The sequence below is a fragment of the Gnatocerus cornutus genome, chromosome 7 (genome assembly GCF_029298725.1).
Source record: "Gnatocerus cornutus isolate USDA-ARS CGAHR chromosome 7, icGnaCorn1.1, whole genome shotgun sequence".
NCBI classification, from domain to species: Eukaryota; Metazoa; Arthropoda; class Insecta; order Coleoptera; family Tenebrionidae; genus Gnatocerus; species Gnatocerus cornutus.
This window is the reverse complement of record NC_142239.1, coordinates 15266809-15294451: the sequence shown is the minus strand read 5'-3', so window position 1 is coordinate 15294451 and position 27643 is coordinate 15266809. Positions and strand designations below refer to the sequence as shown.

General features: G+C 32.6%; 2 protein-coding genes across 2 annotated transcripts in view; one reads left to right on the top strand and one right to left on the bottom strand.

The window, feature by feature from the left end:
• The first annotated feature begins 584 nt into the window (after positions 1 to 584).
• Positions 585 to 27643, top strand: LOC148171491 (monocarboxylate transporter 2-like). Its single transcript, XM_088040414.1, has 9 exons — positions 585 to 777; positions 8978 to 9203; positions 15793 to 15945; positions 15997 to 16146; positions 22777 to 23110; positions 24829 to 25111; positions 25398 to 25572; positions 25619 to 25888; positions 25937 to 27643. Exons 2-9 carry the CDS (start codon positions 8978 to 8980, stop codon positions 26404 to 26406), a joined length of 2061 nt encoding a protein of 686 aa, XP_087896540.1. The 5' UTR covers positions 585 to 777; the 3' UTR covers positions 26407 to 27643.
• Positions 16055 to 27643, bottom strand: part of LOC148171489 (uncharacterized) — a 45635-nt gene continuing 34046 nt past the window's right edge. Inside the window, exon 6 of the mRNA XM_088040416.1 lies at positions 16055 to 16469. Within this exon, the coding sequence (XP_087896542.1) occupies positions 16375 to 16469 (95 nt within the window). The 3' untranslated portion in view covers positions 16055 to 16374. The remainder of the gene's footprint in view (positions 16470 to 27643) is intronic.

Genomic DNA, 27643 nt, shown 5'->3' with positions numbered 1-27643 from the left:
TTTTTAATTTTACGGTCAGTATTGAAGTTGTTCCCGTGACTGTCGCCAATAAATATTTCCTTTTTCTTGTAACACAGTTTCTAAAAATGTCGCTCCAGAGCAATCCCAAGTTCTATGATTACTTGTTCCAAACTCCAATAACCGGTGAAGTTAAGTTAGTGCTGCAAAAAGAGCTTAGAAACTTTATAGGCGCAAAAAATTTCACTCGAAAAGACAAACGATAAACCTTTCAGTAATTTGAGAGATTATTTAACAAGTGATACAGAATCAATATCACGGACTCTATCAAAAGTTCCTCCAGAGACCCGGAGGTGTTAGAGACAAGTTTTTCTCTAGCTACAACAACTTAATTGAGAAAATGCGTGTGTCTGCACCACCCCCAACACAATTGGTGTTGATCACTAGCAATAATCATTATCGATCGAATTCCTGCTATCCCCACCTGTGTGAAGAAGCTGAGGTGTGAGCCACAGCAGGAATGAATGGGAGTCCAAAACGTGGAGGGGATTAGGTTGCAGCTTCTGTAGCTTGACGCATCTCCAACGAACCAACCAGCGCTTTACTAGAGGTTCTGCTAGGATAGAATGTCAGTATGTTAGAGACGGTGGTTGGTATGACGTTCTGCGTGTTGTCCTGGAGCACGTGCTGTAAAGTGTGAAAATATTCGGACAGTAGTGTCATGTCCACGACTCTTTATTTAATTTTTTTAAACGAAAGTATGTGGACTGGTTATGAAAAAACGACGCTGAATTCTTGTTGCTACTGATTCTTTCGAAGGTAATCGATAAATGAGGAATTTTAGAATCTATAATTTTAATTGGGATCAAAGCATGGAAGCGCCAGGTTAATTGACGTGGTAACAAAAGAGCTTTCACGACGTGTATATTTAAATTAAAAGTTTTGTAATATACAGAGAAAAGTTCCGAGAAACGTTTCATTACTCTTAATTTTCATGGGGATGAAAACGTTGGTTTAATTTCAGGACCTTTACAGGTTTAAAAATTAATATAAAGTTTTGAAGTGTGCTGATTTAAGTTTCACAGTCATTCGCAGCAGACAAATTGCAAAAATTTCAGGTTCCGTGTTTGAAAATTAGGTCGGTTAGTTGGAAACTTTGGGCAGGAAAGTTGGGCACCTCGTCACTTGTGCAGTTTCGAATTAAACGGTTTTAAGTATCAATCAGAAAATTTTATGCTCTCAACTGTCACATAAGAATTTGAAATTGTTGTTATTCTAGTTTCCTAGATTCTTGCAAAGTTACGACATCCAAGTAATTCTTGGTTTTATTCGGACTATTTTGATTAGAAAAATTAATTTGGTTTGTCTTTTTTGACGTTTTTAATGGTTTTTACAATTTTTATTCATTTTCTTTCATTTTTCAAACTTTTCAGGAATATCCTTTTACTTTAGAAACTTGTAATTAGGTGGCTTCAGGCCTTTATTTTTCAATAATTGCTGTCTTTATAAAGCAAATTTTTAGACTAATTTTATTAAACTTTAATAAATATCTAATAAAAATTAAAAAATGGAGAAACCGCAGTCCCTAAAAATTTAAGAGATGTTAGAAGATGAAATTTAAGACTGGAGAATTGGAAAGTTTTAAGGATCTAAATATTTAAAAAACAAATTTAAAAAATCAAGCGTTTTAGTAAATTGGAAATCGGCAAATTGTGAGAATCTGAAACAAGTGCATAACTGAAAAATTTTTCAAAATGTGAAAATCGACCAATTGAGAATCTGATTAAGTATAACAGAAAAATTCAAGAAGAAATATGGAAAGCAACGAAATTTTACAATAAAAAATGCGGAGATTTGACTAAAATTTAAAATACAACTGAATATAAAATATTAACTTTTGAAATCAAACTTTGTACAAGAAAAAATCGAATCTGGGAATTTTGACAAGGAAAATTGATTATTTAGGGAGAGTATGTTAAATTGAAGCAATTCGATAAATTTTAAAAATTTAGTAAAGAATTAGAATATTTGAGAATGTCTGCAATCTAAAAATTTCAAAAACGTTATAAAGAGGAATTAAAAAAAATTTCGAAAATTTGCAAATAAACAATGAAACAAAAATTTGAGGAAATTCTCAAAATAATAAAAAATTTGGACGTTAAATTGAGAATCTAAAAATTATGAGAATTGGATATGAATTTTGTTTAGCTTCTAAAATAACTATAATCGGAAAACAATTTGAGATATTTGATATATCTGAGAAAATTTAAGGATGTGCACGATAAGGAAAGTAGAGAAATTTTGGTTTAGAACTATAACAAATTTGAATAATTTGGAAATATGAGAAATTTGAAGATTATAAATCTAGAGTTTAAAAAATCTAAGAATTTAAGAGTTTGGGAAACTTGACAAACTTGCAGTAAATTTTGAGGAGCAAGCAATTTTGAGAAATTTGCGAATCGAAGCATTAAATTTTTTGAAGAAAATAGCCTCGAGCTTTGACTGCAGCCGACGTTCGACGAAAAATTATTCCAATTGCCTTCTACTGGTTTTGTAATTTTTGATTAGGTTTCTCTGATTGATTAAACATCTCCGTGTTACTCCACTTTATTTGCCGCATTTTATTAGAAACTACGTTTATATTTGAAAATATAACTGCATAATTTTTTTCCTTGTAGAAACTGGCTTTCTAATAACTATAAATTACGCGCATTCTTCGATCAAAAAAAGCAGATATTACTCAAAGAAAACTCTTGCGCTTGTTAAATTATCTGTAATTTTGCGCCTCATGTAGAAATAATTATTCTAAAACAGGATTCGAGATAATTAATAATTGTGAGAACATAATTCAGATGTAACAAGATGATATATAAATTATTAAACCGACGCGACGCGACGCTCATACTAATGGTTTGATAGAACGATAAAAGGGCAAAGATAACTCGGGAAATTTATGTGAGCGTGATGAACACACTAGTGATTTTTTTCACTGTGAGTTTTTTTGTGCAGACTCATTTTGTGGCTGTTTTTTATGTTTTAATTCCATCTGACATTCATCAAACTGCGACGATTAATCGAAGTTACAAGATTGAAATCGTGAGGTTTGAACATGACAGAACATTTAGTGTTGGCAAATTTGGATCATATTTTAAAGCTCTATTGTTCGATCTGGTGCGTGTCGATATCAGACTTTCGATAAAGTTGGCAATGCTTTCAGCTCTCGGAGACTTTCAGGTCTTTAACAAAACAAGCTCAACTATTTTAGTCAAATGTCACTAAAATCGCCTCCACTTAATTAACAGTAAATTAAAAATCAATTTAGGAATTTAAATATAAATTGATCCACTTTGGAGGCAACAAATTGGCGCTCTTGTGACATTCAAATGACCCAGAACTGTAAAAATCAATGTTTATGTAACAAGGGTGCAAATTTTCGCTTGAAACTTCCGTAGCATAAAATATTTATGGATAAAAAATGATTCCGCATTTGTCTGGCATTGATAGACACCGACACAAAAGGAAAAGGAAACAAACTTCAGAAAATCTTTCACAGCGTTTTAACCACAATAAAGCAAATTTCTCTGAAAATATGGCTCCATGACAAAACAGTGGTAAACATCCGCTTTTAAAATTTTTTCGAGATGGAGCACGAAAAGTCTGTGTAATAATAATAAAAGGTTGTTTATTCGCAATTCTGGTTTTATGTCTTCGAGCTTTTTCCGAGTTAAGAGGGTGGCCATCAGAGTCTGCGTCGGAAGCTTTGAGAAGCGTCAAATGATGAGAACATACAAAATCAATGAATAGTTATATTCGGTTTGATCAACTACTAAAATCGGGATTAGTGTTGACAAACTTCGGATAAATACATATATCAATGGGGCTATAATGTTTTTCAGCTTCAAATTTATTACACTAAATTCCTTTTCAAGGACGTAAACACGTAAACTCGGGGAAATAAAAAAGACAAATGTGATATTTATTTGTATTGAGCTATAATCGGGAATTTAATGAATGCTCGTTCTTTATAGAATCAATTGAAACTTTCTTACGATTCAAATTCTTTTGGCGATTTGAGAGAAATTGTGTAAATTTGTGTCTTCCGCTCTGCAATTTTGCAATTTGGTGGAGGTAATACACGACTTAAAAATAATAACGTTCTCAAATTTTATAGCTGCAGCACTAAAATGGTCAAAATTATGAATTTTGATGGAGGATGTCGGAAATTTTTGCTTTCTTTTCAAAATGAAAATTTTTAAAATGGGTGTTTTATGCTCTACAATTTTGTAATTTAGTCGAGTTAATGCACGACTTAAAAGTGGCATCTTGCCTAAATTTCATAGCTGTGGCATTAAAATTACCAAAATTACAAATTTTGGTGGAGGATATCGGAAATCTTTGCTTCCTATATAAAATAAAAATTTCTAAAATTTGTGTCTTTTGGTTTACAACTTTCTAATTTGGTAGAGTTAATATATAACTTAGAAGTAGTAACTTTACGAAATTTCATAGTTGTGACACAAAAATTACTAAAATTACGATTTTTGTTGGAGTGTCAGAAATTATTGCTTCTTCTTTAAAATGAAAATTTCTAAAATTTATGCTATTTACTCTACAATTTTGCAATTTGGTGAAGGTAATACACTACTCAAAGATAGTTATTTCCCTAAATTTCATATTTGAAGTACTAAAATTATCAAAATTACGAATTTTAGTGGAGAGTGTCGGAATTTTTTGCTTCTTACTTAAAATGAAAATTTCTAAAATCTGTGAATTTTCTTTTACAATTTTGCGATTTGAGAGTTTATACATGACTCAAAAGTAGTAATCTTCATGTTTCGTAGCTGTAGCACTAAAATTACCAAAATTGCGGATAAGGATAATTAAGGATAACGATTTTTACTTTCTCCAGAAAATGAAAAATTTTAAAAATTGTGAGAAGCCTAATAATAATATAACGTTATCTTCTTGGATTTTTAGCAACTAATAAGTTCGACATCGCTTCATTTATTAACAAAGTTGAAAGCTCGAGGTAAATTTTATGAACTTTTTATTTTCTATAACTGGACATTTTGTACTATTCGCTGTTTAATTAAAAAGGACTTTAAACTTTAAACTAGTGTTTCGTAATCTCCCCTATAAAATTTTCCCACAAAAAAGATCATAAATCTATGCAAATATCACGAAATAACGTTCTATTTTATGATAGAGCATCAAATTTTTTTCCTCATCAATCAGAATTGTAATTCAATACATTTTTTATCCTGGAAATGAAACCACAGATATGAATAATCATAGCAGTCCTCAACAAGTTTGTTCACTTTATGCTTGCATTTAAATTGTCAATAATCGAAAATCAATTCTGGTCCAAGTCTTTAAGGCGTATGTTTCCGACACGAACACTAGAATTAATTTATTCATAATAGACTGGAAATGACTTGAGTGCTGTGGCATTTTTTCATCAACTATTTTTATTATTATGATTACGGTATCTTCACATTATAAAACCATAAAAGTACGGTTAATATAGGAACTATGACGAATTCTTTTACAGCTACATTAATTTCATTTGATTTTTTTGTCAGATGTTTCATGTTTAATTAACTCGAAACTATTTTCTTTATGAATGCACACACCTGGAAAAAAGCGACGACGATGGTTCTTTATTTTAATTATAAACTACATGTTTCTGATCTGATGTTTTGGGTACAAATTGCATCGTTAGAACAAAACTTTGGAACGATTACAACGGTACTGTTGTTCGGATTACAAATTGGAAAAATAAAAATGTGGAAACAATAAATCAGATTTGAAATGATGAGCACTTTGCGATTTTTAATTCCCAATAACGCATTTTATTGATTTTTCACCTCGCAGTAAATTAAAATTCATGACTGGCCACAACATACCAACAGATGTGTAACTGAATTTCCTTTGGTGATGACACCTCCATGTGCAGTGAATAAATTTGTTTTCTACGATGCATACATAAGTGAAATGCACTAAAACATCAATTTGAGTCATCCTTTTATCTATCCAGATTTAAACCATGTTGAAATTATTTATATTTCCTGTTGCAGAGGGCTCTTATTTTTAGTCAAGAATGTGATGTCGCCTTAAGAAATCACTACAATGTTTACAGCTACTTTAAGAATGAAAAATCGGTTTCATGCTTGGCTGAAACAGCGACAATTTCTGGTAATTAATATTGACAGACAGAATTCTCGGTCTGCCAACACCTTGTTAATCACAGTGACAGCGAACAGTTGCGTTTCGTTTAATGTAATCACTACAACAAATTCACTTTGGATGAGAAATTGGAGTTTTTTCAAAATTGAGAGGTGTTTTTGATGCACTGCTGGCTAATTAATTTTCCGTCAATCTTTTTGGTTAACGGCTATAACAATATAAATGAAACGTGGAACATTTGACAATGATTGCTTTTATTTATGATAAAATTTAACATTCTAAATTAATATTCCATCCAACTACTTTAGATAAATAAAAGTCTCCTTGGCTCAGAGTCGGAGTCTGCATTGAGTTAATTTATTTTGGACGTTCTTTTCAGCTTTATTACATTTTGTATAAGTTGGATACTTTGAGTTGAATTTATTTGGGAGTTTTTCAGGTCAACAAGTTTAAAAATATTTGGTTGTTAAAAATAAGATGAAGTTTGGCGATTTATATAAACACTTTGTTGTATCGTAAGTTTATAGGAGGAAAATTTAATATTTGGACGAAGTTCACTCTTCAAAAAATGAGCAAGTTTGATCATTTGAGATGTCGTAAGTAGTAAAACTTCTAAATTTTACAATGAAAACTGCTAAAGATACGGAATTCAATAAAAGTTTTAGGTTTGCCAACTTCAAAATAAATATTTGTAAAAATTAAATTTCAAAATCTAAAATTTTTTGATTTAGAGCTGATTATAAACAAGTTTCAAATAGCAAAACTTCCAAATTTTGGTATTCGTGGAATAAAACTGTCAATGTTATGAAATTGAACACGAAGTGGTGAATTTTTTTAGATTGTTTTCAAAATGCAAATTTCTAAAAATTTAGTATTTTTGTTTTAAATTTCGGAGTTTAGCACAGTTGATAAACAAGTCGAAAGTAGCAAAACTTCTAAATTTTACTGTTGTGGAATTAAATCTGTGAAAGTTACAGACAATGGTGCAAGTTTTTAGTCTATCGTTAAAATTAAAATTTCTCAAAGTTAAGTTTTGGGGCCTAAAATTTTGAAATTCAGCACAGTTTATAAGAAAGACAAAAGTAGTAAAATCTGCAAATTTCACTGATTTCGGATTAAAACTCGAAATGTTTCTGAATTTAGTAGACGATGGTGGAAGTCGTCAAAATGAAAATTTCTGAAAAGTTAATTTTTTGGTCTAAAATTTTGGAACACAGACGATAAACAAATTGAAGGTAATAAAATCGTTAAATTTTACTGATGTGGGATTAAAACTCGCAAAGTTACGGAATTAAATAGAAAATGGTGAAAGTTTTTGGTTTATAGTCAAAATGAAAATATTTAAAAAGTCTGTTTTTGGGTCTAAAATTTTGGAGTCAAGCGCAATTGATAAACAAGCCGAAAGTAGTAAAATCTTCAAATTTTATTGTTTTGCGATTAAAACTGACAAAATGGAGTTTAATAGGAAGTGTTGAAAGTTTTCAGTTCGTCGTCAAAATGAAAATTTCTAAAAATTAAGTTTTTGGATCTAAAATTTTGGAATTTTGCACAGTTAGTAAGAGTAAACTCGCCAAGTTACTTATTTAGATAGAAGAAGTTTTTCGTTTATCGACAAAATGAAAATTGTTAAAAATTAAGTTTTTTGGTCTAAAATTTTGGATTGATTTTAGCACAGTTGATAAACAAGCCGAAAGTAGTCAAACCTCTAAATTTCACTATATTAAGATTAAAACTCACGAAGTTACGGAATTTAACAGAATCTGGTGAAAGTTTTTGGTTTGTCATTAAAATAAAAATTCCAAAAAATTTTGTTTTTTGCTCTAAAATTTCAGAATAATTTTGGGAGACAAATTCTTATTTATGGATTTCCACAAGCCGCAAATGTTCAAAATCTAAAAGTAATTGAATTTACAGACTGCTATCCAAAACTTCCTCCATTTAATATTTTTATATCAAAATTGCTGCCGTTGCTTATAATTAAATTGTTAAATTGCTAGTTATTCTGGTACTTAATAATAATTTATTAATAGCATCAAACAATAAAGTGACTGCTATTAACGAAATTGTGTCAGGACCGAAGCTAAAACTCGCATAAATGTCCAAAAAATTTGAATTTCCTACATAAAGAATTTAAGCTCGGATCATGTCCTTACTAAAATATTTTCCTAGAGATAAAATAACCGTTTTTACTACTTTTCAGTGCTAATACAAGTGTGCTGTAGATACTCAACGAAAGATATATGTATGTAGGGGCAAGAAAGTTTAGTACGCTTTGTAACTTTAATTACCCTATCAAATTTATTACGTTTACAACTTCTCCACCAGCACGAAAATTACAATATAACCGGATAATCACGTTTTATTTGCCATCAAATCCGACAAAAATCAAGCAAAGATAGTAAATTCACGTTAAAAATGGCTGCAGTGACGAGATTAAGCCGTTAATTGTCCATTATAATTAATCTCTGAAACTGCTTTCTTGTCCGGAAAAACGAATCTACGCTGGTAAAAATAGTTTGCATAGAAAAATATTCACTCTATCTATCTCAATAACTCCAGGAAGGGAATATAAAAAATATAATATGAAACTTGCCCTTCACTTCCGACACAAGGATTAGAGTCTCTCCGGTGTAGGTAGAACTCCGGAAATGGGGAACGTATCTTATGTTCCGAGACTGGAGAAGGCAAAATTTATTGTACGGTCCTGATTTATATGCTCTGGAGGCACGAATGAAGGAGAGCAATGGTTTATCCTCCGTACCAAAAGCTTGAATTATTTACAGTCCGTCTCTGATAACACACAAATAATGACCAATTATGTTTATTGTTACAGATGGTTTCGAAAGTCAACCATAATGACCACAGAGTCGTCGAACAACCGAGTTGGTCAAGTCCTTCAGCTAGTCCTTCGCCTCCACCACCGCCTATACCACCTCCGGCGGCTGCGAGATGGGCAAGAAATGAACAAAATAGTATAGATTCGTGTCCGAGGTGCCGGGGGCGGCTGGCGTCGCTGCCTACGAGAACCACTTCGCTTAGTAGTTATTCAGGGTGCAAAGGTAACGAAACTAGCGAGAGATCGTTGGAAAAAGTGTCTATAAAATTGAATATTTAGGGACTTTGGGCAATTCAAGAGGTAAAAGCTCTGAAAGGAATTTGAACAAACTAGTTATGGTCCCACAGTCTCATTTTTGAGTTCATCAAATTTAAAATTTAATTTTCTTAATCGCAATTTTCATTTTCTAGTTTCTAGTTCGTGTTTGAACTAAATATAAAGGATTTGATATGTAACACATAAAAGCATATACATTCTAATAAAAAACACCATAAAATCGAAATAACTGAATAAAGTCGAGCGCCACAATTTAAATATTCCAAAGCGATACAAGAAGTTCAAATTGCTCTCGGAAATGACATTCAAATGTTGCAGTAATAGTGCTCTTTACTTATGCTACAGTTGGCAACATAATCGGCCTTCTAATTTATCTCCAGGACAAAAACGGGGTACAATTATAACTACATGTCCTGGCATTGACAGCTCGGTTTCTTCAGCGGTGTCACGGTTTAATTAATTGCTTAAAATTCCTCTGGTGTCGTATAAATGTAAATTAATTAAGAAATGAATACATATGGGCGAATATACTTTGCAATCAACTAAAACGTCGAGTTTATTGCTAATTATGTGTCGGCGTGGTCGGCGCTGCAATAAAATCGTCGATTTAATATTTGGATCGAACTTAATGTAAAATCATTGAACTATTATTTTTCAATTTAAAAATGAACTAATTTGGAATTTCTCCCACTTTCAACAAAATAATAAATTTATCCACTATCGATTGTAATGTGGGTTGATATAAAAACTCTGACGTCACAGCGTTACCATAACAATTAATTCTAGTATTTTCATTTTTTTGTAATTTGCCGGTTCCACAAAACACATTTCTTGGCACTTATTTATTGCCTTCGTCTCGCTTCTATACATTAGTAAGCCAAAGTTGGATCAGGAAAACGGAAAGAATTAAGAATGCTTTCGTTCCAGTGACATTGGAACTTTAGCCTAAGTTGGAAGTTGCAGTCTTTCCGAGATTGTTTCGGAGAGTTTGGCCACTTTAAGTCGGGCACTTTGTTGGAAGTAGCTTGGAATAATATTTTCAGCTGAAACGTCGGGATCTTCGTTTACACAGGTTAAACGATTTGATAAGGTTATCAGGTCCGGGCTAAACTACATTTTTTATCTAGGAATTGCTTTGTTCGAGACGTCAGAATATCGAGTCAATTAAACTGAAGCAGTCATTGCACGTCATTCTAATTTGTAGGGACACATGTAGCTTCAAGCTTGTAATTTTAAAGTCTTGTTTCTGTACATTATTAGTCGGGTTGTGTAAGAATGTAATTGTAATAAAAAACTTTTTCTATAAACAGAATTCTTCGATTGTCTTATCGAACGATTCAGATTTGTATAAAAACTTTGTTGTATTGCAAGTTTATAGGAGGAAAACTTAATATTTGAGCGAAGTTCAATCTTTTAAAAATTAGCACAAGTTTTAGATCATTTAAGATGTAAAATTAACAAATTTTGTTGTTTGAGAATAAAAACTGTCAAACTTACGGAATTCAATGAAAATTTTTGGTTCATCTTTAAACTGAAAATTTTCAAAAATTTAGTTTTTTTCTCTAAAAATTTGAAATTTAGCACGATTAATAATCAAGTTAAAAGTAGTAAAACCTCCAAATTTCAGTGTTTTAGGATTAAAACTGGCTAAGTTACGGAATTTTATAGAAAGTTGTGGAAATTTTTAGTTCATTTCAAAACAAGTTGTAAAAAAATATTTTCTTTTAGTCTAAAATTTTGGAATTTGGCACAGGTGATAAACAAGTTAAAAGTAGCAATATCTCCAAATTTTACTGTTTTGGGATTAAAACTGCTAAAATTATGGAATTTATTAGAATGTGTTGGAAATTTTTGGTTCGTCGTCAAAATAAAATTTTCTAGAAATTCAATTTTTTGGTCTAAAATATTGTTATTTAGCAGAGGTGATAAACGAGTCGAATACAGTAAAATCTCTAAATTTGACTCTTTTAGGATTTAAACTGGCAAAGTTATGAAATTTGATTAAAAGAAGTGGAAATTTCGAGTGTATTTAAAAACAATAATCTCAAAAATTTTGTTTTTTTTAGTCTAAAATTTTGGAATTTGGCACAGATAATAAACAAGTCATATATGTAGTAAAATCTCCAAATTAGACGATTTTAGGATTAAAAGTCGAAAAGTTACGGAATTTAAGAGAAAGTGGTAGAAGTTTTTGGTTCGTCGAAAAAATAAATTATTTTCTTGCTGTAAAATTTTGAAATTGAGCAGAATTGATACGCAAGTCGAAGCCAACAAAACCTCTAAATTTCACTGCTTCAGCATTGGATTTCGCAAGGTTTTGATAGGGTTATCAGGTCCGGGCTTAACTAGCTTTTTTATCTATGAATCTAACTGTCCGAGATGTCAGAATATCCAACACCAGTCAATTAAACTGAGGCAGTCATTGTATTCCAGCCGCAACGTCATTCAAAATAGCTTCACGCTTATAATTTAAAAATCTTGTATCTGTACATTATTAGTCGTTAAAGGTTGTGTAAGAATGTAATTGTAATAAAAAATGAAAAGTTCGGCGAACCGGTCGGCACGCATTAGAATTTGACATATTTTATGGCTAACTACACTGTCATCTTCCTATAAACAGAATTCTTCCGTTGTCTTATCTGAAGATTCATTATCTGGAATTCGTATGCGGGAAATCTCCCCTCGTTTTGTTTCCAGTAGAATAAATTTTCACATCAAATAATTTTTATTAATAGTCACATGACTTGGCCATTTCTTAGCAAAAAATGCTTGTTTTTGATTGGCACAATACTTGTTTATCCTTTCAGAAAAAAAAGCAGTTAAGCGTTGCTGCTAGTGATGGAAGATGTAAATCAGAGCGATCGATCTAAGTTGATGTTTATAATTATGTTGCTGTTGTCCGACTGCTTATCTCGATCTTAAGTGTATAAATATTACAGATTTTATTACTTCAATTAAAAGGACTCAGTGATGCAACTAAAGTAAAAATGACTCATTAATTACTTCACGCAACTCTGTAAATCATCAGCGCAGTCAAATTAAGTATTAACTAATTATTTACAAAATTTTATCCATCGCTCGACTCTCTTAAAACCACATAGATTCTATTTAGTATTCATAATAAATCACTATGTTAATTTGTTTGCGCATAATGAGCTACAAATAAATTTCTAAAATTAATTATTTTTTACTCCCATTTTACTGAAACACCTGTAATACATTAAGGGAAGCCCCAAGCCAATGTTATGATCAGGTTAAAAGCTCGTAACATCAATCATGAGTTATACAATATGTGCTTAAATGGTTGGTTTTGGATGTCTCTGCTGAAATTTATTTCTTTGTTACACCGTAATTTAAAATCGTGAAAAAGCTCTCGGTGACGATGGGAAATTCAATTAATACCAACACGACGTTACAAAACTTTTGATTTAGAACAACAAAGCCCTACATTGTCAGAAGCAGCCATCGACAAATAATGTAGGTAATTCAACGTGAAACGCCAGTATTGAAATCGGATTTTATGATGTAGCGGCAACAAACAAGATTTTATTATGTATTTTATGGAAATATAGTTATATTAAAAAGATTCCGAATTTCATTCCTCCGGAGAGAATGTTATGGAAATGTGGAATCAGCTCAGGTAAACCCACAGTTGCAACTTCGTAATTGTTAAGCGTCTTCAAGTAATTTAGAGCTTTATATTGTAAGCTTGAAAGCTTTCAGATGGCAAAAGTATGTCGCCTGGGTTAATATAGAATTTTATGTAAATTGTTTTAATCGTAAAACAAACTTGGTGGAATGACATTAAAGATAGAGTCCTATCTAGACCGGGTTTTATTTTCTTTACATATACTTTATTTGTTTAAAGCTGTCGAGTTTTCAAAAGGTTTTCTCCATTGTTACAAATATTGAAATTCATTTCCTTTCTCGAGAGCTTCATGATGTCTGTCTTGAAAATAATTGGAAGTTACAACTGTTAGAAGTTTTATTTAAATAGGTCAAAGTATTTTTAATTTTAGACGTCTAGAATCACATAATTAATTTAAGTAATTGATTAATTAAAAGTTAGCAATTTTTATTATTTTTACTTTTAGCAAAATATTTGAGAGTTTCGTTAATTTTGCGCTACAGCAATTAAATTTGAAAACATTACTAATCTTAATTTGTCTGGAAGCTGTGCCAAATTACAGAATCATAAAGCACAACAGACAAATTTTACGAAATTTTATTTTTAAAACTATATGGTACATTTAATATTTGAGAGAGATTAATTGTGCTAATTGTAATTTGAAGTTTTATTTTCAGGTTTTTTTTTATTTTCAGCTTAAGATTACCAACTTATTTAATATCGTAAGTTTCATCCAAAACTTTCCCTAAAACCGTAAGTTATAATCCAAGCAGAATTTTCACGACTTTGAACTTCTGTCCTAACCACATTTTTACAGTTAAGCAAACTTCCAATTAGTTCAATAACGTGAGCTGAAAAACTAGTTAACTAAATTAGCAAGTACGAGGTTCCAACCCTATTAAATGTAATTTAGTCTACTCTTGAAAAATCCTGTTGTACACAACATTTGACATAACTTTACAGTTAGTAAATTAATAAACCGCTAAACTCAACTTGTAATTAAATACCACGTTCATTTAATTAACAGAACACACGCAAAGTTCGGTACATTCCTACTTCTGAATTTAATTATTTGGTTAAACAGTGACTATGTAAACATGTAATTTAAGAATAATAAAATAAATTCGAACGGTTAAACCTTCAGGCAACATCCACAATACAATACTCCAAATGTGGTAATGTTGTAATCGTAGGTAGAGCAGTGACTTCACTTAAGCCATTACAGTAAATAATTGCCGATAAATTTTAATTATCACGCCTGAGGAAGGATCATGAATTATGTTTATTATTGGTTGAAACCAACAAAGATACGACATGATTTATGTCTAAACAACCCATCAAAAAAGTACTTTCGTCGTCCTCTAATTATTAATAATAACTATAACAATAATGGCGACAATAAATAACACACGAATTTGACTAATTGGAATGAGTTTAAGCAACGGTTTGTTTCCACCTCCTCACTTTTTAGTTTTATCCGTAAGCAAACAATGCTTGAGCTTCACTCTAATAAATTCAAATTAATGATGTTGGCGCAATGTATGGACTTTATGTGCTCTAAAATCAACGTACAGTTACTTCTATCGATATTTTATCTATCAAAAATTAATAAGTTTGGAAATGGCAGTATCATAACGTTTAATCTTGAAACTTGCTTGTGGTGGCGGGCGGTTAAAAATAGGCGAACATTTGTAAAACAAGATGGTATTAATGGGATATTGCGCAACAAGTGCCAAAAGTCAAAACGAATGATTGACGGCTGTAAAAATTTTGTGTTCTTTACAGTTTGGTGCAGGCAGTGGCGCAGTCAGAGGGTCGCGAGGGAGTTGTTATTTTTTAATGAAGCGGGGATGTTTTCAAGCGCGAAAATCAGAGCGTGGGCGGTTTTCAATGGAAACACAGTTTTTTACAAAAAATAGCGAAAAATTTGAATTTTTTGCAGCGGAGGGAAAATCTAGAGCATTCAAACAGTTCAATGAATATATAGATTTTTGGAATTGTTCATTCGTCATTTCAAAATTCAGAAAATCATTTTGGGATGAATATTTTAGTTTTGAATATGCGGTGTGTTGAAATTTCTCATTTTTTGCATGCATAGACTAGAAAAATTAATTCTAAAATTATTTACAAAACAATTATAGAAAATGTGTTGGTGGGATATAGTAGCCAATTAAACACATTTTAAGGAAAATTAGACTTTATTGACACTACGTACTTCAAATTTTTTCTGAAAGTAAGACTAATTATTTTTTTTAATTTATGGTCAACTAAAGCTAAACGGTTTTACTTTCTTCTCTATAAAGAAAATTGTGGACAAACAAAATCTTTAAGAGTTTAGAAGAAGGTTGAAAGTTGATAGTAAAGGCACAGAAGTTTAGTACCTACATAGAAGAGCAAGTTAGAGAAAACAATTTAAAGAATCGCAAATCTAAAGTAGTAAGACTGGAGATGCGAGGATTTCAGGAAAAATAAACAATGCAAATTGCGGAAGGATTCGTTACATATTTTTGACATCGGTTTGCCATGCCATTTTAAAAGAAACGTAAATGATTCATTGCTATTTGAAATTCAAATTTAAAAAAAATATATCAAGCATCAGAGTAAAAATCCTCCATGCCTCGAATTTTTTGCGTCATTATTTATCCCCCTTGACAAGTAATTTTTCGTGGATGTCATTAACCACCAATTTTATTTATTGACAGACGGAAGGCTCTGTTTTCTATTAACTATGGAGACATCCTCGCAATTTTTCAGATTTCGTCGATATTTACACTGCGGTTGATCTGGATTTTATGAGACTCTCCAAAGTCTGGCTGAGACTGACACAAAAAAAAGTGCATTTTCTCATTTTCTGTGCTTTTTAATCTTGATATTTGGAAAATTGAAAATCAATATTATTTCTTTCCAGATCGCAGTACTCCAGTAGCTCGACCTCCGGAAGACGAAGACTCATTTCCTGTTATATGTGATCGGGAATTACATTCGCTTCATAGAAATATTCCTGCGTTGAGACGGAGGGATGTTGATACGGCCACCATTAAACAACACTATTATCCTGAAGGTAAATGATAATGGTGGAATTATACTGTATTAACTGAATTACGGAATTTAGGTGGATGGGGGTGGTTAGTGTGTGGTGCTGCTTTCTTAGCACATCTTCTGACGTCGGGGTTCCAGTTGGCGTTTGGACTGTTGTATTTGTACACGATGAAGTATCTCGTTAGGAAGAATCAAGATAGGGAGCTCTACATGATGGCAACTGGTTAGTTTAATTTATTACAGTCGGGCTTAAAAAATTATTAATCATCCCCAATTCATAACTCCAATTTTTGTTTCATTTTTTCTCTTCCGCTTCCTGCAAATTTCCAGAGACTATTGAATAAATTATTTACACCTTAACACGAAGTTGTGCCTTATCTCTCGAGTCTGGTGTACTTTTTCATCAAATAAAATATTCTTCTCACCAGACTGCATTTACATACTTCTCGTTTCAAAGTGTTGTAATTTGTACATTACAACAGTTGATAGATTTGTTTGTAGCAGCGATGCACCGATTGTAACTCATAAAGGAGACGAGGAAATGCCCTGAAAATGTATTGATTGGTATGAGAGACAGGAATAGCACTACTTTTGCTACTGCGTAAAAGTGTTAACATCACGTCGGTAAAATAAACGGCAAATAAAAAACTTGGATTTTTTCCGAAGACGTGAGTATTATGGACATTAACTGCGAACTTTAGGGAATAGAAAAAGCTTAATTTCGTCAAAAGCACGCGAACACTTTTTAAGATTGTTCGTTTTATCGACTTATTATAAAACGTTTTTTTTTGTTTGTCCAGTTTGTGAATTGGTTGGAAAGCATCTACGCCTTTTCACTTAACTTTTTGTCTGTGGTAATGGACTTTGGTGCACTCGCGGAACTCAACTTTTCACACATTTGTCATCGAAAGTTTCTATGAATGCTTGTCCAACTAAACTCCAGTTTAGAGATAATTTTCTAATGTACACAATCCTTTACATCGAGCTAAGTGCTCGCAGGTGGTTCATTTTTCTAACACTCTGACTTTCCTTTTAATTTTTTTACTAAAAGTGGAAAGCGGAATGAAAACATTCTTCGACGCTTCACTGATAAGAGTGATAAGTGGTCGTGTTAATTTTTCAACCCAGGCGAAATGGTGGAAGTTTAAAAGCGGAGATTTGGTGGCTCTGTTTGACAGGTTGTGTTTTAGTAGTTTTTTTATTATAAAATTTAAATGTAAAAATATAACACTCGCAAATTAAGCTTTTGGAATGTCGAGCGGAAAAACTTGTTCATTAAAACTGCTAATTTTCCATGATAAAGTGCTAAAAACTTTATATAAAAAACTATTTCACTCTAAATTCATTTTTAGACAAACTAAATATTTTTAGTATTTCATATTAAATTTTATATTTTCGCCAATTTTAGGAATATAAAAGTGAAATTTTGACAACATTTTGATTTTGATCACATGCAGATTTTTAAATTTTTTTATTTTAGGACGAACTAAAAATTTCCGATAATTGTATATTAAATTTCGTATTTCCACTAATTTAAGGCATTAAGGAATAAAATTTGGATGATTTATTCGACACGCTCATTAACTCTGTTAAATTTCAATATTTTAGAACCACTAACTTTTTTCTTATATTTATTTTATTTTAGGGCGAACTAAAAATTTCCAATATTCCAAATTAAATTTCGTATTTTTGTCAATTTTAGGAATAAAAGGATAAAATTTGAACACAGTACTACTTTTGACATGCTTAATATTTCTGCTAAACTTTAAAATTATAGAACCAGAAACCATTTTTTTTAATATTTATATTTTAGAACGGATCAAAAATTTTTAACAGTTTGTATTAAATCCCGTAATTCCACTAATTAAAGGAGTACATACATGAAATTTGGAGATAATGCTTCTTTTAAGACGCTTATTAACTCGGTGAAGTTCTAAAATTTTGAAACCAAAATTTTTTTTTTTTAATTTTTTACTCCTATATTTGAAGACGATGTAAAAATGTTCAATAGTTTGTATTAAATTTCGAACTTTCGCCAATTTTAAGAATATAAGAATGAAATTCGGACACAGTACTACTTTTCCAACGGTTACAACATTTTAGAACCACAAACACATTTTTTAGATTTTTTTTTATTATAGACTGAACTAAAAATTTTTGATATTTCAAATTAAATTTCGTATTTTTGCCAATTTTAGGAATAAAAAAATAAAATGTGGACGCAGTACTACTTTTGACCCCCTTATTAATTCCGCCAAATTTCAAAATTTTGGAACCAGAAACAATGTTTTTAGAATATTTTTATTTTAGAACGAATTAAAAATTTTCAATGTTTTGTATTAAATTCCGTATTTCTACTTATTAAAGTAGTACATAAAAATTTTGAGGAATTGCTCCTTTTCACACGATTATTAACTCTGCCAAATTCTAAAATTTTACAATCACTAACTTTTTTTGAAATTTGTATATTTTTGAGCGATCTAAAAAATTTTAATATTCTGTATTAAATTTCATATTTTTGCCAATTTTAGAAATATAAGAATGAAATTTGGACGCAGTACTACTTATGGAACGCTAAATTTCAAAATTTTAGAACCAGAAACAGATTCTTTAGAATTTTTAAATTTTAGGCCGATCTAAAAGTTTTTAATATTTCTCGTATTTTGTGGTTCTGTTTGGCACCTTGTAAAATTTAAATGTGAAAGTAGACTGCAAATAGCGGAAAAACTGGTTCATTAAGACTGTTAAAAGACACAAAGACCTATTTTAAAAACATTCCACTTTAAATTCATCAATTTCAGTTTTTGAAATAATTTTAAGGTTTTGAAGCCTAAATAAGTTTACTCTGCATCATTCAAAATGTTAAATCTCCAGCGGCTTGTTGAAAGAACAAATTGCCGAACATGTTCTAGGGAGGTGAAGTTATTTTACATTTTTGCATCCAAATATTTTTCTCAATTTCTCTTCCGCCTGTGCCGTCAAAAGGCGGGATCTCCCAGAAGAAATTAAAATAAACATGAAGTTAAAACACACCGCTCTCCATGTAAATACACTAATTAGTGATCCTCCAATTAGCTCTTTTTTGTACGTCAATTTGATCTCCGGGATAAGCTTCGTTTCTGAGGATCACATAAATTCTTTCATTTTTGATAGGCTATAAATTCGGTGATTGAGGGCGAACGCAATTTTGTTATTGTTATACCGTTTAAGGGCGTGAAACTACCAGAAACACTCCAAAACAGAGATTTATCTGTAAGGCAATTTTTTGAACAGTAATTGTCGTGTCCCTCCTCCTGCATTTACATCATTGCAATCAAAGCTCGAAGTTTGGGTAACTTTCGCCGACATTGTTCCCCTTTATGCATTTCAATTCGACGCTTCATAAGCTGCTGCCAACATTACAAATGGTAATAATCAGGCAAATGCCGCCTTAGTTCCTTGTTTTCGATCTTAAAGTGACAGGTCCTAAGAGGTTGAAAATGATCAACTTAAGGGAATACACGACTTTCCAACGCTGTTCACACCTCACATATTTACAGCAATTTGGGAGAGCAAACAAGAGTTTGGGTCCTCATCAACATTCAATCAAAAGCAAACAAACTGTTGTAAGCGTATGCTTGTTAACAAGCTCAGACTTGCGATATTAAAAAGGAAATTAAAAAAAAATGTATTGTATTCATTGAAGAGTTTTTAAGATGTAAATTCTTTCGGAGAGTTGTTGAAGTTGCTACCTCGAAATTCAAGAGGTGAGAAATGATAGTTAGATAAAAAGCAGATTACCCACTTGTCTGTGACATTTTCTTTTGTTGTTTTTTTCTTTTTGGGTATTTCTTTCACGGAATATATCTGAAGACTGAATGGCTAAAAACACTCAACGGAAATTTATTTCGAAGATTAATCTCCTTTACCGGAGAAACTATAATTAAATATGTTTTAACAAGAAAAACTGGGAAAAACCACAGCTCCCGACTTGTCAGAGCAAGGAGAACAATCTCATTAAAATAGAGGTTCAGCTATGAAATATTGAGCATAAATGCAGCTCTTAAAATTTGTGAAAGTGGATTTGTTAACGTTTCGGAGCCAAACTCTAAGAACTTAATAAGGAAATTGAAAAATGAATGATCCGGTGTGATGCTGCGATGGACAGGATTTAAAATATTAAAAATCTCAACTCGTCAAACTTTTAGCAAGTTTTTTTCACACAGGTAATTCTAAACTAAGAAATGCTTTTGCAACTCAATTTTTTACTATTTTAATGTTTCTAAACAGAGCTCGACTAAGCTCTCTATCAAATCCCAGCCCATTTTTCGGCGCTTTTGTCGAGCTTCTGGCACTGATCGAGTTGACAATCTGAAATGCTGGGATATAATCTTATTCAAACCCTAAACTTTTAGCTTGCTGAGTATTTCAGCTATCTGGAACTCTCGTTTGCGCTTTTAAAGGAATTATCAATAGCCCTTTGTTGAACTTAAACTGCAAAAACTATTAGGAAAATTCAATGAAACGCAGACAAAAGGACTATTTATTTTCCAATTGCATCGTATGATTTGAAGGTTCAAGTTTGTCTTAAAGTGTTCGATTTGTAAAACTTTCCCTATCTTGACTTGCAGTTGTAACTTTTGTGGTATGGATTACAGATTGCTTAACTTTGACCTTAAATCTAGTACTTTGGTTTTGTGGAAGAGTTCACTGCCCGCAAACTTGACACTTGAGTGATAGATCGTGGAGGATTTATTTGCACCATTAATTCAGCTACTTTAATTATCTTGACCTCCCAATTTTACCATTTTTTTGTTTCGAAATACACATGCATAATAAGCGCACGTTTTCCACGTTGGAGCTACATTCCATAATCCCGTTTTTTGCAGGATGATTTCCCATTAAAAATCGAATTCATTTTTCTTAAACCCACTTAATTCCCCCTCTGAATCGAACTCTTTTAATGATTCGATTAACCGAGCGAAAACATTAATTTCAACGAAAAAATATAGTTGAAAGGGTGTGATGTTTACACCTCAACAATTGATGAAATTTCCACCCTTTTATCAGCGTTTTCGGTCAGATATTTGATATATCTTCGTTCCCACATCCTATTGATTTCGGTGGCGTTTTTGTCAGGAACTTTCTGACACTAAAACTAATTTAGTAGGTATTCAGTAATTAGTACAATAAATCGAACTAAAATTAATTCAATTAATCTCATCCTCGGAATTGTTACACGAAGATTACATTATCTAAATTTCCTTACATCAACTTTATTTGCTTGTAATAAAGAGAAATAAGATGTCATGCTGGAATTGTTATCTTTACTTCACGTTTGATGTGATTTTCTTATCACGTTTCAAATGTCAGAGTGCTTAAATGGGAGTGTAATTAATGAGACGTTTGGCGTAAGTGGATTTTTAAGGAGATTTTTCGCCAAATTGATTAAGTCGCTTCGGGGACGTGGGGCCACGTTTTCATTGAGAAGTCTCTTTAGTTAATTTCATTTTTGACGGGTTAATTAGTCTGTAATAATTCTTACATAATTTTACCGGAGAAACTTCTATTTTTGGGATTTATATCCAATGCGAGTTCTGGTCATTCCAAAAATCGAATCGACTTATGGTATTTTGCTTTTAAAATTTAGTCAAAATTTGTAATCATTTGGAAAGAATAATAATTTTTTTTGGGAATGTTAGACTTTTTGAAAATCATCTACTACTATGTATTTATAGAACTTTAGGTAAATATTCTAAATACATTTTATCCAACTAATGCCTAGGTTTGGTGATTCCAAAAATTAAATCTAATTCTAGAAACCTGTTATCAAAATTCAATCAAAATTTTTAATATTTTGGAAGGGATAATTGAAAATTTCGAAAATTTTAGTTTTATGTTATTTATGGAACTTTAGGTAAATATTTCAAATAAATTTCCAAAAATTGAATCTGATACTAGAATCCTGTTTTCAAAATTTAGTCAAAACTTCTAATAATTCGGAAGGAATAATAGAAAATTTTGAAAAGTTTAGTTTTTTTTGAAAAACCATTTGTTATTTATGGAACTTTAGATAGATATGTATTCTAAATGCAACTTCAAAAAGTTATACTCCTATTACTTAACTAACGCCAGTGCTCTAATTCTAAAAAAGGAATAAGATTTTAGAAAAAAAATCGGAAATTTCAGCCTTTTTGAAAATCACAAGAATTTTAAAAGCTGATGCTATAAAATGGGTCGGCACGCCTGTTTTCCTTGGAGTAGTTTTCGTTTTTCACAAATTTCGACGAATTTGCAATTTAGCGATTTTAGAGCTTTAGCTTTTAGCTCTCAAGACCAGACATTTCCTTTTTCTGTTTTTAACGGTTTTTATTGCGTGTAATTTAAGTCGAAGACAATTTGAAACCATCATAAAAGTGTTTCGGACATTTTCAATGGTCGATAAATCCAATCAAGAGTACCAACACTAATTCAACTTTACGACGCAATAACCACATTAGCTCGTGTATTACCCTGTTGAAAATCGCCCCAGCACCTCTTGAAATATAAAAGCGAAGGGGTTGTAAACCGGGTCGATGACTATTTAATGTTGTAAAAAAATGTTTCATACCTGGAGCTATGTACATAATGACTACTAAAACTGAATCCCACAGCCAATTTTTCCCATCTTGATACATAGTGATTTTCAATCCACGTCCACTCATCTTGGACCATTTAGATCCATTAACCGCACACACCCAAACAACACCACCAATAATAAAAATTATCATAATAACATGTTGTTTTGACTCTATGATTATTAGTTACGAGTTTAGTATGACTTTTTCAGGCAAGCAAAAAATGAGGCCACATTCTTTATCTTGTTTTGTTGCAGCTTGGTTGGGAGCCTTGTGTTTGTGCGTTTCGTTTTTAACCGCCCCTTTGACGGTGGCAGTTTGTAGAAGAAAATCGACAAGATTGGCTGCTGCTTTTGGAGGACTGGTGACGGCTTTGGCATGTCTCTTTACGAGTTTCGCCGTTCAATTTCATCAAGCACTTCTTAGTTATGGGCTAGTTTTGGGTTTGGGCACAGGTGTGGTCAGAGAAACATCGGGGTTAATGTTGGGGCATTATTTTAAGAGAAGAAGAGAGTTCGTCGAGATGGTGGCGCAAGCTGGAGCGGGAGTTGGAATTGCACTGTTTTCTGTGCTGTATAAAGAAGCAGTCGGGTATTTATTTTCTTTATTAATTTAAATTTGAATTTCACTCGTGTTTACACCCTCACACAATTGGCGGAATTCTCTCTCTTTTACGAGCATTGTTGAGAGGGTTATGACATATTGATATCAAATCCAATGTCATCGATTTATGCTTGTATTTGTCGGAAGCCTTTGACACTAAAACTAATTTATTAGAGATTTATTTATTTGATGCACAATGCAATAACTCGAAGTGCATTGATTTGATTAATTATGTGCTCAGGCTTTCCCGGAAATGACAGCGTGTTCTGAAATTCGACGAGAGGATTTCGATTGAAAGCCAGAACTAAAAAACAGATTTGGGACTTTTTCACATATTTTAGTCGTTATTTAAAATTTTACAGGCTCTGTGTGGAAATGTTGGACTTAAGTGCTTGAATAAGAGAGCGGAATTAACAGCGAGTCGTTTTGTTTTAAATTAATTTTTTAGGAGATTTTTCGCCAAATTGATTAAGCTCGTAATCTTCGAAACTGGGGTGCATTTGTACCAAGTTTCTTACACTTTTTACCCGGCGAAGTCGAACTTACATTTTTCTTAATCACAAGAACGAAAACGTGAGTTATTTGCGTTATAAGTCACAACTCTACAAAAATGAAATGATTTATTATTGCACAGAAAATTTTAGTTTAAATTCGTGGTCTCGTCTTGTCAACTTCAGCCAAGTTTAGCATTTACAATATTCCACCCCAAACATAGTTTAGATGACACATTAAGGGAAAGAGCATTTCCGCCGTTTTAAGCTAACTTCATTGCCAATAAAACAGTACTGTTTGACATATACGAGCGGCTGAGTTTATATCAGTATCGCAATAATAAAATGATTTAGTTTCAATATGTTGGAACCATAAAAAAACTCACTTTGCCCGGAGCTAATAAAAGTGAAAAACTTAGTAACGACCACCGATTTGACTTTACTTAAGCGAAATTATCAAAGCTTAACTGCCAATTAGCCATGAACAATCTAACTCCGGTTACGGAACAATCCCGACGAGTTTTTGGGTGAAGTTGGACCACCAGATTTGCTTCGTCGAGCGGAATAAAGCCAAACCCCGGATTTTCCGACTCCATGGGAGTTTTTTTACCATTTGCAGGGAAATCGATGCAATAGACTCCGCTAAGAGTCCATCAGCTGTAATAAAAAACGTCAGATCTCGGTAAAAATTGAATTAAAAGAAGATTAATTGCACTGCATTTTTTATTAGATGTTCCTGTCGTTTAATTTGACGTGGATTTTGTAGCATAAAAATGGCATAAACTTTGGGGGAGATGTGCCCTAATTTCTCAAGAGCTATGAACTTATTCAATTTGGCGAAAAATCTCCTTAAAAATTCAGTTAGGGTGGAACGACTCGTTTACCATTAATTGCGCTCTTTCGTTCAAATACGGAAATTCGTTGTTCCAGCTTTAAATGTCTCCGGGACATTGCAAAACTTACAATAAGAAGTTATTGGGAAAAGCAAATATTATTGCCCTATTTAAATAACACAATCAATCTGTTTTTCACCGCTAAAAAAGCATCCCAATTCGCACTCTCGACAGTCTGTTCCATTTATTTATAGACATCATCCACGACTTATTTTTGAATTCCAAAACACTGTGACGAATATAGAAATTGATTTAAGAGCACACAATCTGCATGGATATTTTCCAAAGATTGCCCAGCGAGTACTAAACTAATTTTTAACAGGAAATTGGGTTGGAGACTCGGCCTACAATCGATCACTGGTCTATTATCATTAGCATTTTTCCTGCCGGTAGTCTACAGATCTGCTAATTTATACCACCCCCAAAGACGAGCTATAACACACCTAAAGAACCAACGAAAGAAAATGAAAGAGAAGAAAACCCACACGAAAGTGAGAAAGCCGCCAATGTTTGATTTCGCGCCCCTGAAAAGTCGCGGGCTTCGCGTCCTTATAGCGGCTTGTTCTTCGGCGGCTTTTGGAATATACGCCCCCGTGTTCTACCTTGTAAGTATTCGAACAATAATTCGAATTGTTTTACTGTTCTTTTTGCAGTGAGTAATTTTTTAAATGTTTGTAGCGAGCCTTCGGGCTTGGTTTCTTTACATCCTTTAAATTGTTGACATTCTTTCGACTTTTTTTTTATTTCTAGCGCTTTGAATGCTTTGGATCCTTTGAATTTGTTGGAGTCTCTACCTCTTTGTAAATTTCTTCAGTTTCTTTAATTGCTTTAGGGTTCTTTATTTCGTTAATTAAAAAAAAATAACCAACGTGTTTATGACTTTCAACGCAGGTTTACCAAGGCTACAAAGAAGGCCTCGAAGACAGCGCCCTCGTTCTTTTACAAACCTTCATGGGATTCGCCTCAGCTCTAGGCTGTGTAGGTTTCGGACTGGTAACATCAAGACCAAGCTCCCAGTGTCTAATCTCAAGACAGTACCTTTGCCAAGCTGCCATGGTAGGAATAGGTAAAACTACCCCCTGCTACTACCCTTTCTGTAACTAAAATTCCAGGTTTGTCCCTTTTGGCGTTAAGCGCCGTTCAAGGCTACCACGGTTACGTCCTCTTCGTCTGGTTGTACGGAACATGTCTTGGAGGTTACACCTATTCACTAAAAATGTTCGCGCTTGAAAGAATCCGTGGACGCCACTTCAACAAAGCGTGGAGCTTCATTCAAGGTGCTAAATCCCTTCCAGTTCTTCTAGGAATTCCAATAACTGGATACATCAACCAGTCGTACCCAAAAGCGGGGTATTATTTCAGCTTCGTTGCTACGATCCTAGGTGTGTATAGTTTCTCCCCAGAAACTTAAAAGAAAATCTAGATTTCAGGTGCTAGTCTAATGTTCCTCGTCGGCACTCGCAAGGACCACGCGAATGGAAATATTAACAACATCGCTAATTTGAACGAGTGCGCTTGTAATATCGCCATGAATTTCAACAACATATGCACATCGGAATTGCAACCTTATAATTACTGTGGCCAAGCAAGCAACCACTACGAAAGACTGTTTAATTATACTCATTTAGATCGAGATCTTCAGAGGCATTCTTTTCGTCATTCGATGCAGCCGATGCATATTTATTTACCGAAGAGTTATAGTTATGCGGCTAATATTGATAGATTTCCACAACAATATCCAGTGCATTATCACGATTATTTGAGGAGATTGAACAGGAATATGCTGAGACCGAGTAAGAGTGTTCCTGAAGGACTCGCACAGAGGGAGCAATACGGGTCTTATAAAAGACCAATTCTTAGGAATCTTCAGGTTATTGAGCAGATTACCACTTCTGTGTGAGGATGCCAATTCTAGTCAAATTGTCGGTTCTTTTAGGTTTTCTGCCAACTGTATTAGTAAATAAATAGTAACAACGAACACCTACAGATACTATTTTTAGAGATTTTATAACTGTACCGATACGGGCGCTAATTAGTTAGCGAAGACACCACCAGTGAAACAATTTAGGCAACTTCACTTTTTCTTAGACTGACAAAGGAATATTAACTTTTGACTGTTGTAGTACTGACTCTCAAATTAAGTAAATTATTAGTAATATTGACTAATAAAGAAGTAGCAATAACTGTCTTAAGTAAAATAACTAGACTTTAGAATTTATTTTAGAATATTCTACGGACTAAAGCTGCTTATGCAACCCAAATTACACGCCACGACCAGACTGTTTTGTTGAAACCGAAAACAATTTTAATAAATGATCTCATGATCGGTTATCAATATTACTCATATTTAATAAGTAGTTGATAACTAAGCATTGGAATTAATAATAATACTAAAAATGTAACAAACTTCTAGACCAAAAACTGTAATAATTATATCTGATTGTACTAGTAGAATTTTACCTATTATATTCCTATTTACGGACTTTAACTAGAAAAAATTAGCTTCGTAATTTGTAACAAACGTCGTAGCTCACACTGTTGGGCTTGAATCTGCACATGAATCAAATGTGACCAATCAGGATCTGCCTCGCATTTTTTGTTGCACGACAGGATTCGCTTAAATGTCACGTTTGTGCACATGATCGAATTATGTTGGTAATTGTGGTGGTACCAACATGTCAAAATAAAATAAAGCTTCCTAGACTCGATCATGTGGTTTTACAGTTAACACTGAATTCGTACCTGTTTAATGGATTTGCAAAGGCCGAATTATTCGATTTAGACACTAATGGCCTCACTAGCTTGTAGGTTTTTACATTTTTGTCGCTTTGAGAGGTTTATGTGTCGCGTAGGTCAATTTTAGATTTTTTTTCTTGCGCTTTAAATGACCAACGCGGACTTTTATAGCAATACATTTATGGTTGTGATTATTTAAACAATGTAGTTTCATGTGGGATCAAAAACTGTATTTCTAGAGATACATGAAAATGCTACTTAATACTTTGTCCTATATTTTGTACAATTGTATAGTTGGTAAGAAGACGAGTCTATTTTTCATTTCAGTAGTCAGATTCGTTTTCTTACTTCGTGAATTATGTTGTAATTTCTTTAATTGTTCGATTTAAGATAAAAGAAGT